Raw genomic sequence first — 14,916 nt, forward strand, 5'->3', positions numbered from 1 at the left:
AAAATGTTACAGACCATGTGGCTGGCCTTGCAAGTAAATCCAAAATTTGTATTAAAATGAAACTGTGAAAATAAACTGCTATTTGATGAGGAACAGCATGGAAAATTGCAAAAAAAATTGAGTACATCCTGAGGATAGGACACCCTCATTTACACCTTGATATTTATCCTGATGTGGCTGGCCGAGGCGCCCTCCTTATCAAAAGAGGAGAGGAGGCAGGAACTGGGGAAGTGATAGTGGAAAAGATGGTAGAGGCGATGACAAGAGGGGAGAAGGATGACAAAGGGAGGTGACCTGTGACAATGGAAGGAGGGTTGGCCTTCCACTGGTAAAGTAAGAAGGTGAGGTGTGGCCCACAAGTACAGTTATATGTCCCCCGATGCTTGCAGACCATGTTATGGAAGGGAGAGTAGAAGAGTGAGGCGAAATTGTAGGGAGTGACGGAAAGAATGGAGTAGAGGGCAGAATGGATCGCCTTGGTGATGAAGAAGTGTCCCGAGGCAAAGTAGAAGTGAGTGAACAAATACCTCGCTAAAAGCACCTCTCTATTGTTTCCCTCGAGAACCTTCTTGCACTCATGTCCACGGCGATGAGGTTTACAGTTCGACAAGAAGGACAAGAATGTGAGTGACTCAGTGTGAGGTGGCAAAAAAGGGAGTGTGGGAAGACAGAGATATGTGGATACGAGACTAGGATTGAACATATGACGGGAATTCAAGAATCCAAATGTGTCTGTTGCCCACATTCAGCATTGAGCATTCGGAGTTCGGCACTAGAGCAGGAGAAAGGAGAAGAGATAGAGGCTGGAGCTACAAGCTCGCCAAGGAGAGAGTGTGGAGAGACTTGTGTGTACCCTTTGTCTACTACGAGGATAGACCTGTGTTCTTGTGACTTGCGACTTGTGACCTGTAGATGCTGGTCCAATAATATGTACTTTGGCCATCTTGGCCACTTTCTCATTTTCCTTGTCTCTTCCCGATATGGGGATTGTTCACTAGTGTATGCGAGGTTTTCTTTTTCTACTTATGTTGTGGAGTTCTCATGTAATTGTCATTTAGCATAGTGCACTCGTACGTCGTTGTTCATTGTAGTACAACATACGACTTTCGCACACCATTGCATGGTGCACTCTACGCAATCCATTGCATTAGAGCAAGTGTGAGCATGGGAGGAGTACTAGAAGCTCAGTTTAATGTGTCCCTGGGGATCTTAGTCTATCATAGAACAATATTCCAACAAAGTGGTCACTTATGGAGCTTTGCTTGTGAAGTTATTTTCCATTTCAAGACTATTTCTGAGATCCACTTATAACTTTTGTTCCACAAAGAGTCTTAGGGAATGCTTGGGTGGATGAATAGACCTCATGGATCTCCATGCCCACATTTTCGCAATGTAGCCAAGAAGTTGCACCCTTGCTCCTCCATCACCTCCAACTCCTTCTCGGCAGGCCTTATGGATGACAAAAGTCATTCAACTTTTTTGTATAGGTAGGGGTGTGTGTGTGTGTGCACAAAATAAATTTAATTAGTAAATGTCACACACACAGACACTTATTTCCTTACACACGAACACACACACACATGAATACTTCCCTAGCTATGAATTATTCTTTTATGTACCCTCTTGAAATCTTTCCTTCACACTTTCTTTTTAACCACCCCACATACCAAGCCCACTAACCGTCCCATACCTCCTCTAATCCCTTCTAAACCCATGCACTCATTCACTCCTTACTCCACTTGTGACTTAAACTTCACTTGTGGCTAAATTGTTTTTTTTAATTATCTAAGAATCCATATGTTTGTCTATATTCCTAGGTAAAGCGATGACAAGACGGGGAAAACAGGCATTACCTGTCTACCCAAACGTAACTATGATATTCTAACACCTACTTTGTTTCGATGGTGGCAGGTAAGTGGACCCCGACCTCGGAACCTGGATTGCTCGAGGATTCGACATCTTTTTTCAATATTATGATTGTCAAACTCAATATTATTAAAAATTCTTAATTTGATCGAAAATTTTGCAAACTCTAGTTGCAGTTTTCAACTTAGATGTCTCAAACATTTTTTCCTTATATGTTTTCCTTTTTAAACTTTTTATCCAATTGATGGAATTAATTGTATGGCTCAATTATTGATGGGACTTTTTAATCTAAACACACACACACACACACACACACACACACACACACACACACACATACACACGAAGGATCTTTCGACTTTTTTAGCTTTTTTTTTGGGAGGATCTTCCACGAAATTAGTGCTGTCAACAACAGTGCTTCGTTTCCTTCTTGGGCATCCCCTTCTCCACCACCCTCCTTCACTTTCTTTAGTCTCACCCTCCGAGTAGGCCCTATGAATTGCCTTTCCCTTTCCTTCCTATTGGAAATATTTATCTAGCAGCTTTACACTTACACTTAGAATGACATTCCACCTTAGTGGGATTTCCACCTTGTTGGCTTGCCCCCTCTCAGGGTAGGCTATAGCTAAGTGAAAATGTAAAAATATTCTTTTTACACGTGCCATAGTGCAAGTGGTTGTTCTCTCTCTTCTCCACCACTTTCTCTCTTTTTTTCTCCTTCTTCCTATCCCTCCCATTTTCCCCTTTTTGGCCTACCTATGGGAACGTATGGGGAAGGTTGGCCACTTCCCAAAGGTAAATTAGGTATTTTTAAAGACATTTCTTTTTATTTTAAGGTGATTGGTCCAAGTATGCTCTTTGTAAGAGGCTTTAATGCATGCATTTAGTGACTTCGTCCTCTTTGGCCTCTGCCCCTCCCCCCCCCTCCCCCCCCCTCTCTCTCTCTCTCTCTCTCTCTCTCTCTAATTTACATTTTTAATCTTGGGCAAGCCTTATGAATGATTAATTATCATTTACCTTGTTTTCTCTTCTTTCTATTCCTCCTAGCTATTTCTATTTTAAGGTTCTCAGACTTCTTCCACAAGTTCCTGGGCAGGCCATTTGAATGCAAATTCAAGGTGTTGGCCTACCCATAGGCATGTTTAATGAAAGTCAAAATTCTCATTTGCATTTTCAGCCTGCCCTAAGGAGGGAAGGCTTTAGTAAAGGCTGCTTCCCTTCAAAAATGAAAATGACGTGGATGTTTTATGATTGCTATTTTTGTCCCCATTTTTGTTTCCCCCCCCCCCCCCTCTCTCTCTCTCTCTCTCTCTCTCTCTCTCTCTCTCTTCATCTTCTTCTTCTTCTTCTTCTTCTTCTCTCTCTCAGCTTCCAAGGCACGGGCCTTTTGAATTTATTCAACTTGTTATGATTAGGCTAAAGTTCCACTTGCAATTTCTATTCCTTTAAATTCTAAGTCTTGCTATTTGTAGCCCCAAATTTTTCTCCCCCTTTCGCTCTCTCCTCCTCTCCTTCTTCTTCTTCTTCTTCTTCTCTCTCTTAGCTTCCAATGTGGTCCCTTTTCTATGTAGGAGGCCAGGGGGGTGGATTGAGTTTCCCTTGTTTTTGTATGTATATATGTATGTAGGTACATACACACACACACATATATGTATGTGTGTATATACATATGTATATATGTATGTACATACACACACACTTTTTTTAAGTGAAAATATACGTACACACACACTTTTTTTTGTGTGAAAATATTATTTCTTTTATATTACAAGATGAACATCCCAAAGCAGGATATGCTCAAAATACATCAAGCAAAGATGTCAATATATGACAAATATACATCCTGATCTAGAGACCCTCTTTGCATAAAACGATTGTTGCAAAGAGTGCCTGAAGAAAGAGTAAGCTGAGAAAGTCGGGTGACCAAAAACTCTATGATTTCTATCCTTCCACAGAGACCAAAGTGCCCAATATCGAACCCAAATAAAGAAAAAAACAAACTGATGTCGACGGGGATGTATCCCAAACAGCCAAAAGTACTTGCCAAAAGTAAAGCCTAGAAATCTGGCACATAAAATTTGACCTAATAATGCCAAGAAATCACATGTATGAGAACAGTGCCAAAAGAGATGAGATATTGTTTCCTTAACATCGACAACACGGTGTTGTGCCAAAAACTACCCAGTTGGAAAGACTCCCAATAAAACACGCCACAGAAACACTTGTTACTGAACAGGAATTTTTGCTATCCAAACCCCATGCAATCTTTTTCGCCACCACTTTGCCGTTCTATTTACATGCCAAATTTTATTTGCCCTTTGTGCAGCCCAAAGGCAAAGGCAAAAGAACTTTATAAAGCGTCGAAACTGTAATATTGGACAGTCGCAAAGGACGACATGTCGATCCTGGCAAATGAAGAGTCCAGTCGCGAAGTCGATCCTCCACTTCCAAAGCAGGTACATGAGTAAAATTTTGAATCAAGGAGATAATCTTATGCCAGACGGGACGATAATGCAATCCAAGAATATATTTTGCAGCAGCTTCATCATCATGAACAATATGTGAAACCAAAAGGATCCCCTTTAGACTCAAAAAATAAGACCGTCGAGGCTCTTGCAAAGCCAACGGAGGGGAAAAGACCCGAGACCAGGGTACACTTTCAGCGCTGAAGGAATTCCCCTTTAAAGTATCCCGGCCATTCCATTCCAAATGCGAAAGAACATGTTTCCAATCCATGAACATAATGGAAACTAGAGGGCAACCTTTGATTTTCACTTGAAGAGCACCGAAAAGGAAATCCCAGTAATCTGAGAAAGCAAGTGACATATCATGGCAGCTCATGGTTGTGATCCTTGCAAAAATTGCAGCATCACGTTGCCCTTCTGAGCCAGAGTGTACGTAAACACACACACACACACACACACATACACACACATTCTTTTGTGTGGAATTACACACACACACACGCATATATACATACGGATGAAGAGTTACCACCTTGGGATGGTATCCATATAATGGCTTGATGAGCTTGTTGTCGTTACTGTGACATGATTTCTCTGTGGGCGACTTCGTTCTCTGCTACTGCTGACTCTTGTAGATTGCGAGATGGGGAGGGCTCTGGCAGCTGCAGCTGCAACCATAGGAGCTCTATTGGCAGCCATAGCCCACCTTCGGCTTCCCCTCTCAGAAGCCCAACATTTTTGTATTTCCCAGGTCAAGGCAGGATCCATTGCCCTGCAGCAGGGCTGCAGAGCCCCGATGCTGTTAAAGATGCAGGTTTCAACCAACACGGCACCAAGCAGAGCGACAGAAACGAAGGTGACCTTTTTTTTTCCCCACTTCTTTGTGAGAATTGACTAAGTATGTAATAACGAATCACGAACCTGTGACGCAGGGGATGCATTGCCGACAGAGGAGTTGTGGCGAAAATTTTTCCATGATCCGGCTCAGTGGTGGGACAGAAGGTTCAACAAGGTAAAAAATATATGTATTTGCGCTTCACGTTTGAAGTCCATTGACGATTATGGTAAACTAGCACAATCACCTTATGTAGGCCTCGGTGTTTTATCTGCATTGGCCACATGCCTAATTGATGAACAACAACACAATATCTCGAAACATTTTGAGTAGGACCAGCAGGAATTTTATGCTAGTGTATCATCGGTTTTCAAGATATGACCATTTCTGTTGCTGTGACAGACAAATCGGAGATTGCCAGACTTTGTGCATAGTTCAACAAAGGAAGCATTGTGGATCGATGGGTTGTTGAACCCGCCCTGGGTAGAAGCAAAATTAGCTGCGCTGGTTCAGGGTGAAGCACAACCTATTGAAGGAGTAAGATCATGGTACCTACAATGTTTTTCTTAGACTGGAATCCAAAGGTTTTCTGCACAAGACTTTGGACTCCTAAGGAATAGTTTTTTTCGCAATCAATGAAGCTCCAGATGAGCAATGAAAGGCCACGTTGACTTACGTATTTAATGCTGCAATTGTCTCTTAACCATGCAGTCGCCCAAGGATTGGTGGATCCTTTGGGTCTAGTAGTGATTTGACGAGACTATGTGAGGAGGGACATCTCGATGAAGCCATACAGATGGTGGATTTTATGCAGAAACATGGGATGTGCGTGCACACCAACATTTTTCATTGTCTCCTGGATGGATGCATAAAGAAGCAAAACCTTGCAGCAGGCAGGGAAGTGCACCGCCTCATCTTGAAAAGCACCTTTGGTTCAAATGTCTCTCTGATAAGAAAGTTAATACACATGTTTGCTTCCTGTGGAAGTTTGGTGGATGCAAACGAAGTGTTCAGCGAATTTCCTGAGCCTGATGTATATATGTGGAGTGCAATTATTTCAGCACATGCAAGGCTTGGAGAGAGTGAGCATGCTATACATCTGTATCACCAAATGAAATGGACAGATGTTAAAGCAGATGGACACTTGTTTGTTGCAATCCTTCAAGCATGTGCCAGGGCAGATGCACTGGCAGAGGGCATGCTGGTTCATCTGCACACAATTGAAAGTGGTTTCGAGCAGGTTGTGTTTGTTGGCAACACACTTATAGATATGTATGCCAAGTGTGGACGAATTAGGAATGGGCGCAGAGTTTTTCACAGACTGTCAGTACGCAACGTGGTGACATGGAATGCAATCATTGCAGGATGTGTCCACCAAGGTCATAGTGGAGAGGCACTTAAACTCTTCCAACAGATGCAAAATGATGGGATGAAGCCAAACCAGACCACATTTGTTTCTATTTTGAAAGCATGCTCTGGAATGGGAGCGCTACATGAGGGCAAGAGCATACATGTCCATATTGTTGATTTGGGTTTTGAGTCAGAGTTATTTGTTGGGAGCACTCTCATTGATATGTATGCCAAATGTGAGGGCCTGGACTACACACAAAGGGTGTTTAACCGGTTGCAAAAGCGAAGTGTGGTAATGTGGAATGCAATGATTACAGGATATGCCCAGCATGGACATGGTCAGAAGGCTTTCCAACTTTTTCAGCAAATGCAACAGGAAGGTATGGAGCCAGACATTGTGACGTGGAGTGCCCTAATTGCAGGACATGCCCAGCATGGTCATGTAGAAGAATCCCTCCTAATTTTCCAGGAGATGGAACAGAAGGGCATGATGTCTGACAATGCCACATTTGTCAGCGTTCTGAAAGCTTGTTCGAGCATGGCACTGCTAGATCAGGGAAATTTGATCCATGAATGTTTTTTGAAGAGGGGACACGAACAGGATGCCATTGTTGGGTCTGCGCTTGTCAACATGTATGCCAAGTGTGGAAGCCTTGAGGATGCACGGAGAGTATTTGATGAGTGGCCTGTTCGAAATGTGGTGACATGGAATGCAATGATTGCAGGATATGCTCAGCATGGGAATGATCAGGAGGCTCTCTATCTTTTCCAGCAAATGCAGCGGGAGGGCTTAAGGCCAAATAATGCGACATGGAATGCAAGGATAACAGGACATGCTCAGCATGGCCATGTCCAGGAGGCTTTTCAACTTTTTCAGCAAATGAAACAAGCTGGCTTGGACCCAGATAATGATACATATAGTTGTGTCCTGAAAGCATGCTCAAGTGTGTCTGCCATAGATGAGGGTAGGCTAATTCATGCTCACATTATTAGAAGCAATACTGAGCTGGATATTGTCACTAGCAACTCCCTCATTGACATTTATCTGAGTTGTGGGTGCCTTGAGGATGCGGTCAGGGTTTTTGAGACAATGCCAAGGAGAGATATGGCAACATGGAGTGCAATGATTGCAGGCTATGCTCAGCATGATCAGGGTCATGCAGCTCTCGAACTCTTTTGGCAAATGCAACTGGGAGGCTTGGAGCCAAACGAGGTCACAGTCGTATGTGTGCTCAAAGCCTGTTCTAGCATACCAGCCCTAGACCATGGGAAGTGCGTTCACATTCAAACCGTTGAAAGTGGTTGGGAGACACACCTTATTGTTGGAAATTCTCTCATAAACATGTATACAAAATGTGGGAGCCTTGCTGATGCACACACAGTGTTCAAAGGATTGCCTCAGCATGATGTGGTTACGTGGACATCAATGATTGCAGGATGTGTACAGGATGGACAGGACCAGGAGGCTCTGTTGCTTTTTATGCAAATGCAAGAAGCGGGTGTCATGCCCAATGATGTCACTCTTGTCTGCCTACTGAAAGCATGCTCCAATTTAAATTTGCTAGAGCAGGGCCGATGGTTGCATTCTCAGATAATAAAAACAGGATGTGCTACAAGTTTGTTTGTTGGAAACAGCCTCATTGACATGTATGCCAACTGTGGGAGCTTGAAAGATGCATGCATTGTTTTCAGGCATTTGCCAAAGCGAGATGTGGTGACATGGAATGCATTTATTGCAGGACATGCCCGGCATGAGGAAGGTGAGGAGGCTCTTCTACTTTTCCAGCAAATGCAACAGGAGACAGTGGAGCCAGACTGTGTCACATTCATCAATATTCTGAAAGCGTGTTCTACCATTGCAGCACTATGTCAGGGCAAGTCAATTCATAGCCTTGTCATTGATAATGGTTTGGAGTCAGATGCCCTTATTTTGAGCACACTCATTAACATGTATGCTACGTGTGGAAGCCTTGGAAATGCAGAAATAGTTTTCAATAGATTGCCAAAACAAAGTGCATCCGCATGGAATGCTATAATGGCAGCATCTGCCCTCCATAGCAATTATAAGTTGACCCTCCGGTATTACAAAGACATGCAACAAGGAGGAGTGAAACCAGATGATTCTACATTTGTTTCTCTCTTCTGTGCATGCAGTCATGTAGGCCTTGTGCATAAAGGCTTTTCGCACTTCAAGTCAATGACAGAATACCACAAAATTACACCAAAACTTGACCATTATAACTGCTTAGTTGACCTCCTTGGCCGTGCAGGTTGGTCGGAAGAGGCAGAAGATCTACTTGAAACCATGCATTTTCAATTGAATACCGTTGGCTGGACATCTTTGCTCACTCATTGCAGAACATATGGTGATGTGGGCCTAGGAAGACGATGCTTTGATTGCCTGATGGCAATGAAACACAGAAGTGCTTCAGGGTATGTGCTTATGTCGCAGGTGTATGCTCAAGCTTCTATGCAGGACGATGCTGACAGAATAGAAGAGTTGAGAATTTATGCTGAAGCTTGGAAGAAGCCAGGCAAAGCTTTTATTGAAGTTGATAATAAGGTACATGCTTTTGTTGTGGGAGACAAAAGCCATGCCCAAATCCATGAAATATATGCAAAGCTAGAAAGGCTTAGTTTGCGAATGGATCAGGGTGGCCACATGGCACGAATGGGACTGACAGCATCAATGGTAGATGAGATCAAGGAAGATGCTGTGAGTACACACTGTGAGAAATTGGCCATTGCTTTTGGCCTTATTAGCACACCTCAAGGTACACCTATTCGAATAGTGAAGAATCTTCGGGTGTGTACAAAATGCCACAATGTGGCTAAGTTAATCAGCAAGATAGAACGACGAGAAATAGTAGTAACAGACTCATATCGAGTACATCGATTCAACAATGGGACATGCTCTTGCCATGATTTTTTCTAATGGGCGAGTGCATGTCTGCAAAGCTAAAGTAGAAGGACAGTGCTTTACATACCCAGCTCAGGTGGTCTGTTCACAGAGTCTTAAGATAGAAGGAGCCACAGGGCTTTCTGTGTTGCCTCAGGCCCAGAATGTGGTTTACCTTTGTAGCTGAAGAAGCATTTCAGGTTTCCATGGAGCTGTAGCTGGAGGTATGCCAGGCCAAGTGAACATGGCCAAATGACAGACAAGCATTGCTTTCTGGAATACCCCTAAGGCCTTGGGGATTGAAGATAGGCACCATGTTGAATAATTGGCGCTCTCTAGTGCATTGAGTCTCCGTGAGTGAGGTAAACTATGTGGACAAAGCTGAGCAAAAGCATTGGCTTTTAACACACTAGATGCCACAAAAATCCTCGTAACCTAGACTCTGGGCCTACACCTTATGGACCAAATCTTGATGAGCCTGCATGCTTGACATCAGTTGATTGATTTGTTGATATACACAATCTTTTGAGTCGCATTGATGAGATGCAATTGGTGGAAGAAGATGGGATTGATGAAGCCAGTGTTCATTGTGGAATTGGAATCACCAATAGGTGTCTTTCATAACATTCAGTTCAAGTAATAGGAAATAAGGGGATATGGTACAATGAGCTAGACTGAAGATTACCTAAGCTGTTCTCCATGGTCATTTCAACTGAAGTAATGCTTTTACTGAGCCTGTGATGCTCACATGAAAATTTATCTGCAACGCCTCAACTTGATTTTCTTAGTTTGATCTGCTCAGATGTATAACTCGATTGCTAAGGGTTCTACCCTGCAGTTCCCGGATTTTTGTGGTCGTTAGGATCTCTCTTTAAATCCACTTGTGAAAAGAAAGGAAGCAAATCAGGTTGCCAATCAAAGCTGACAAGCTTTTGGAAGGAATGAAATGACTTGGGGCAGCAGCTCCCCTGAAAGCTCGAGCTGCGAGAGAGCTCCTGCAGAGTTTTCCTTGTGGACTTCCTCAAGGTGTGTATAGGCAGAGGAGACTGAGAAGTCAATCACAGAAGACGGGATGGGTGACATGATGGTAGATAGCTCAGAACTTCCACTAGTTAGATAGATGAGGGAGGCCATACTTGATGCCTCACTTTGAGAAATGATCATAGCACAAATCGTGTTTGTGGGGTCTCTTAAAAGAAAAAGTGGCCTTCTTCTGGGCTGCCTCGAATGTAAACAAAAACAATTATATAGCTCAAATCCCCTCCTCTTAACTGGCAGGAGGGCCTCGGACACCCTCCTAAACAGGTTAAAAATCCAGACAGACATTCAGGAGAAAAGCAACCTTGATATAGGAAGGTAGTGGGCACATATATATCAGACGAGTTCATGTGACGTGTCCATTCCTGCTGACATTGTAGAAAGGAAAACTGAGAATGTTAAGGCCCAATATTTAATGTATGTGTTCGTGTCTGCACATATGTTGTAACAGGAGCCGGGTAACCACAAAGCACAAAGTTATCTCATATAAAATTGTGGCTAAGAGATGTCAGGCCATACACACGGTTTTCCACCTTCTTGGAGTACCACCACTATTGTGCCGATACACAAAACCGGGGACCTATGGAGACGGGGAACTATCGGACCCTTATGATTGGCCACACTGTGGCCAAGATTTATGGATCAGTTCTAGAGAGGGAACTCAGCAGTCATACAAAGGCTCGGGAGCAGCGGGCACTAGGACAGGCAAGATTCCAGAGACATCACTCTACCCTAGATCACATCTTCACTCTCAGGGCTATCATTGAGGAGGTGAGGTCTAGACACTAGAAAGTCTACACATGCTTTGTAGACTTTCGGAAGGCTTTTGACACTGTCCCACGATCCCACATGATCAGGATGTTACAAGAGCTGCAGATTCTAGAGACACTGATATAGGGGGTGATGAGCCTGTATGAGTCAGTTAGAGGCAGAGTTCGTCCCCCCGGTGGCCTATTAGATTGGGTTGAGAGTACAATCGGAGTGAAGCAGGGTTGCCCCCTCTCACCAACTCTCTTGGATGAGATCACCTCTTTCATAGACCGCCTAGGAGGCGAAGGATCACTATTGGCCAATCTCATGATACAGATATTGCTATACGTTGATGACACAGTCCTCATCTCATCCTCAGCAGAGGGGCTGCAGAGACACTTGGAGGCCCTAGAGGTGTTCTGTAGAGAGAGAGACCTAACAGTCAACCTTGGGAAGACCAAGGTTATGGTCTTCAACATCTCACATGCAGTAATCCGACGACTTAGTTTCACTTATCGAGCCGAGTCAGTGGAGATAGTGCAGTCCTACACGTATTTGGGAATAGTCTTCATAGGACTCCTTTTCACTATGACACAAGCAGTCCAGGCACGACTCACACAGGGACGGGGTGCTTTGGCCCGATTGGAGAGACAGTGTTTCCAGGCACACTTTCAAGATCCACCGACGAAGTGCTGGCTTTTCGATACGCTAGTGCGATTGACTGCCATGTATCCAGCACCCTTCTGGGGATGTGATCTACCGATAGCAGTGTGGAAGAGATTTGAGCGGCTACAGGGGATCATGGGATCTAGGATGAATCGGAGCAAGCCCTCAGTCCCACATGAGATAGTACAGGCAGAGTTCGCCATGACACCACTACAGATTGATGCCATCTTTTAGACAGTGACTTTCATCCATAGAGTCTGGGACTTACCTCACTGGAGACTATCGAGGTTGGCTCTGGAGTCATCCAAGCGACTAGCTGAGGGTGGGGCGGACACATGGTATGCACGTATATCCACATGGTTTGCTGTATTCAGATGGACGTGCTCCCCCCCTTTCAGTATAGTTTGGATGCATCCCCTAAGTTGACCCCGCAAGATGAGATTACTCGTATCATATGGTTAGAACTTCTCCAGCTCCACATGTCTCGAGCTTGGGGGGAGACCAGGAGCTCCCCACCAAGACACAGTTCTATCATGACCATTTCCTGAATGTCATCAGAAAGAGAGGCCAAGGAGGAGTAGCATGCATGATCCAAGAACACTTGGCAGAAAAAATCAGCATGTACAGAGCTGATAAATACAAGAGGTTTACTTTCTATGCCCGGAATGGAATAGATTCAAGTGAGGCATTTGAATCACTATGCCTAGATATTGCAAAACTGAAAGAACTAGGCAAGGTAATAGTCATGGGAGACCTCAATGCTAGAATTGGACAGTTGCAATTTCAACCTATCATGCACAATGAATTGGACAAAGAAGATGCAATTGAAATAGATGCCTTATGGCACAGGATTTCAGAAGATGATCAATCAATGCACAAGGAAGAGCACTCCGGTGTATGATGAATGGACTGCACATGCCAGTTTTGAATGGGATGCAACTCTTTCCAAGGACTGACAAGATAGACATGTTTCTCCACCAGCGGGGGACACAGTGTCCTAGACTATGCCTTGGCACATGTCAATGCTCTACATGACATAGAAACTTTCATGATAGGAGAAAAATATCCTGAGTCAGACCATCTCCCAATATGGATGACTCTTGGTATCCACATTGAAACAGAAGTGTAGAAATTTGCGGCCAATTCAAGAGGCTTCCGAATAGATCAACACAGGCAGAAAGAATATGCCATCACACTGGATGCAAAGCTGAATGCAGTGGCAATCACACCTACATGGGAAGCCCTCAGAGAAGCTGTCCTCGACACCGCAACACAGGTTTTTGGAGCAATTCCTCCAGACAGAAAGAAGATACATAAAGGGCTGCCATGTAAGAAATGGTATGATGATGAATGCAAGAAACTACGCAATGAGCTGAAACATATTTCTGATGCAAACCTCTACAAATAGAAGGAGAAGCAATACAATGCTCTCACGAGGAAGAAAAAAAGAAATCACATTCTGGAAAGGGAAAAATCTAATTTGCTCACCTTCATCAAGAATCCCAGAAAAGGGTGGAAACAGGTTAGGGGGCCGAAGAGAAAGGTCATGGGAAATATCTCAGATGAGGAAATGCTTGAGTATGTTATTATCAGACTCTACAACCATGCCAATGAAACATATTTTTGATGCAAACCTCTACAGACAAAAGGAGAAGCAATACAATGCCCTCATGAGGAAGAAAAAAAGAAATCACATTCTGGAAAGGGGAAAATCTGATTTGCTCACCTTCATCAAGAATCCCAGAAAAGGGTGGAAACGGGTTAAGGGGCCGAAGAAAAAGGTCATGGGAAATATCTCAGATGAGGAAATGCTTGAGTATGTTATCAGACTCTACAACCATGCCAATGCAATCGAAATGGGAAATGAAGAAATGTCATATGCCTCAGTCAACCCTTTCACTTTTGAGGACATTGCAGCCTTATTGAAAAAGATGGCAAATGGAAAGGCCTCTGATTTGCTCGCTGCTACTGCTCCCTGCTCGTCCTGCTGCCCTCTCCTCAACTCCCCTCCTTGCTGCTTCCTCCCTTCCCTCCCTTCCTACCTGCTGCCCTTCCCTTCCTCTCTCCTTCCCCCCCGTGCTGCTGTTGCGCTACTTCCCCCCGCGCTGCTGTTGTGCTACCCCTCTCCTGCGCTGCTGTTGCGCTATCCCCCCCCCGCGTTGCTATCTGCACTGCCCCCCTCGCGCTGTTGCCTACGCTGCTGCTCCCGCGTCCCCCCCTTCCCTCTCCTCCTCTCCCCCCCTCCTCTCCTCCCCTCCCTCTCTCCTCTTCACTCCTTCCCCTCTCCTCCTGCTGTCCCTTTCCCTTCTCTCACTTGCTGCCCTCCCTCTCCCCCCTTCCAGCTCCCCCCTTCTTCAACCTCCCTCCTCCTTCAACCTACCCCCTTCTTCTTCTGACTTGCTCTCTCTCCTCTCTCCCTCCTTCCTTCACCCTCTCCCTTCAGGTGTACCCCCGTTTTTTGGGGGTCTCCTGGGCATTAGGAAAGCGGACGAAGTTTCTTTTTTGTGTTTGAGTGGGCCTTCCCCACCTCGATTGACGAATGGGCACTCGTTCATTCAATCCGTTATCGCACACACCAGCCGTGAGAACCGTCACATTTTCAAAAGACGAGCTGCAGCAGGACTTGGAGCATGAGTGTTCCACGACTCTCTTCGCACGCGTCTTTGGTTCACACCCCTCCAGATCGCAGGCTAGAGATTGGATGCTTGCAACGCTTCCCCAGGAGCTTGTCCCCCACCTTAAGGATGTTTGTTTGTTGGGACGAGGTTTCTTTCAGGTGTGCCTAGATTCCCCGGACGTCACGAGAGACTTGCTACAGGCTAGGTTTCTATTTCTAGGCTACAGGAGGATTTTTTTGTTTCCCTTTCAACTGGGGCTTTGACCGAGTTGAAGAGGACAAGCAGGGAGTTTCTATTTTCATCAGGTTCCCTGGTCTCCCCTTAGTTTATCACCGGCTTCTTTCAGTTATTGGCAAGAGGTTTGGTGTGGTAGTAGAGATCCCTCCTCTTCCTGGCGAGCCCTCTTCGGCTGCTGAGGCGGTCAGGATG

General features: G+C 44.7%; 1 protein-coding gene across 1 annotated transcript; it reads left to right on the plus strand.

Moving 5' to 3' along the window:
* The first annotated feature begins 4,916 nt into the window (after positions 1-4,916).
* LOC147903466 (pentatricopeptide repeat-containing protein At1g11290, chloroplastic-like) lies at positions 4,917-10,079 on the plus strand. The gene is made up of 4 exons (XM_087371783.1): positions 4,917-5,187; positions 5,264-5,343; positions 5,569-5,714; positions 5,878-10,079. The coding sequence occupies exons 1-4, from the start codon at positions 4,917-4,919 to the stop codon at positions 9,449-9,451; spliced, it is 4,071 nt and encodes a 1,356-aa protein (XP_087227909.1). The 3' UTR covers positions 9,452-10,079.
* The last annotated feature ends 4,837 nt before the right edge of the window (positions 10,080-14,916 follow it).

The sequence above is a fragment of the Dipteris shenzhenensis genome, chromosome 3 (assembly GCF_047967505.1).
Source record: "Dipteris shenzhenensis isolate YYH24624 ecotype China chromosome 3, Dip_SZ_1.0, whole genome shotgun sequence".
In the NCBI taxonomy this organism is placed as follows: Eukaryota; Viridiplantae; Streptophyta; class Polypodiopsida; order Gleicheniales; family Dipteridaceae; genus Dipteris; species Dipteris shenzhenensis.

What these genes read in the sequence shown, in the direction of transcription:
- LOC147903466 (XM_087371783.1), top strand. Translation starts at nt 4,917, where the DNA reads ATGATTTCTCTGTGGGCGACTTCGTTCTCTGCTACTGCTGACTCTTGT. An exon ending in GCAGAGCGACAGAAACGAAG is followed by an intron (nt 5,188 to 5,263) that starts GTGACCTTTTTT and finishes CCTGTGACGCAG; the next exon opens with GGGATGCATTGCCGACAGAG. An exon ending in ATTGAAGGAGTAAGATCATG is followed by an intron (nt 5,715 to 5,877) that starts GTACCTACAATG and finishes TTAACCATGCAG; the next exon opens with TCGCCCAAGGATTGGTGGAT.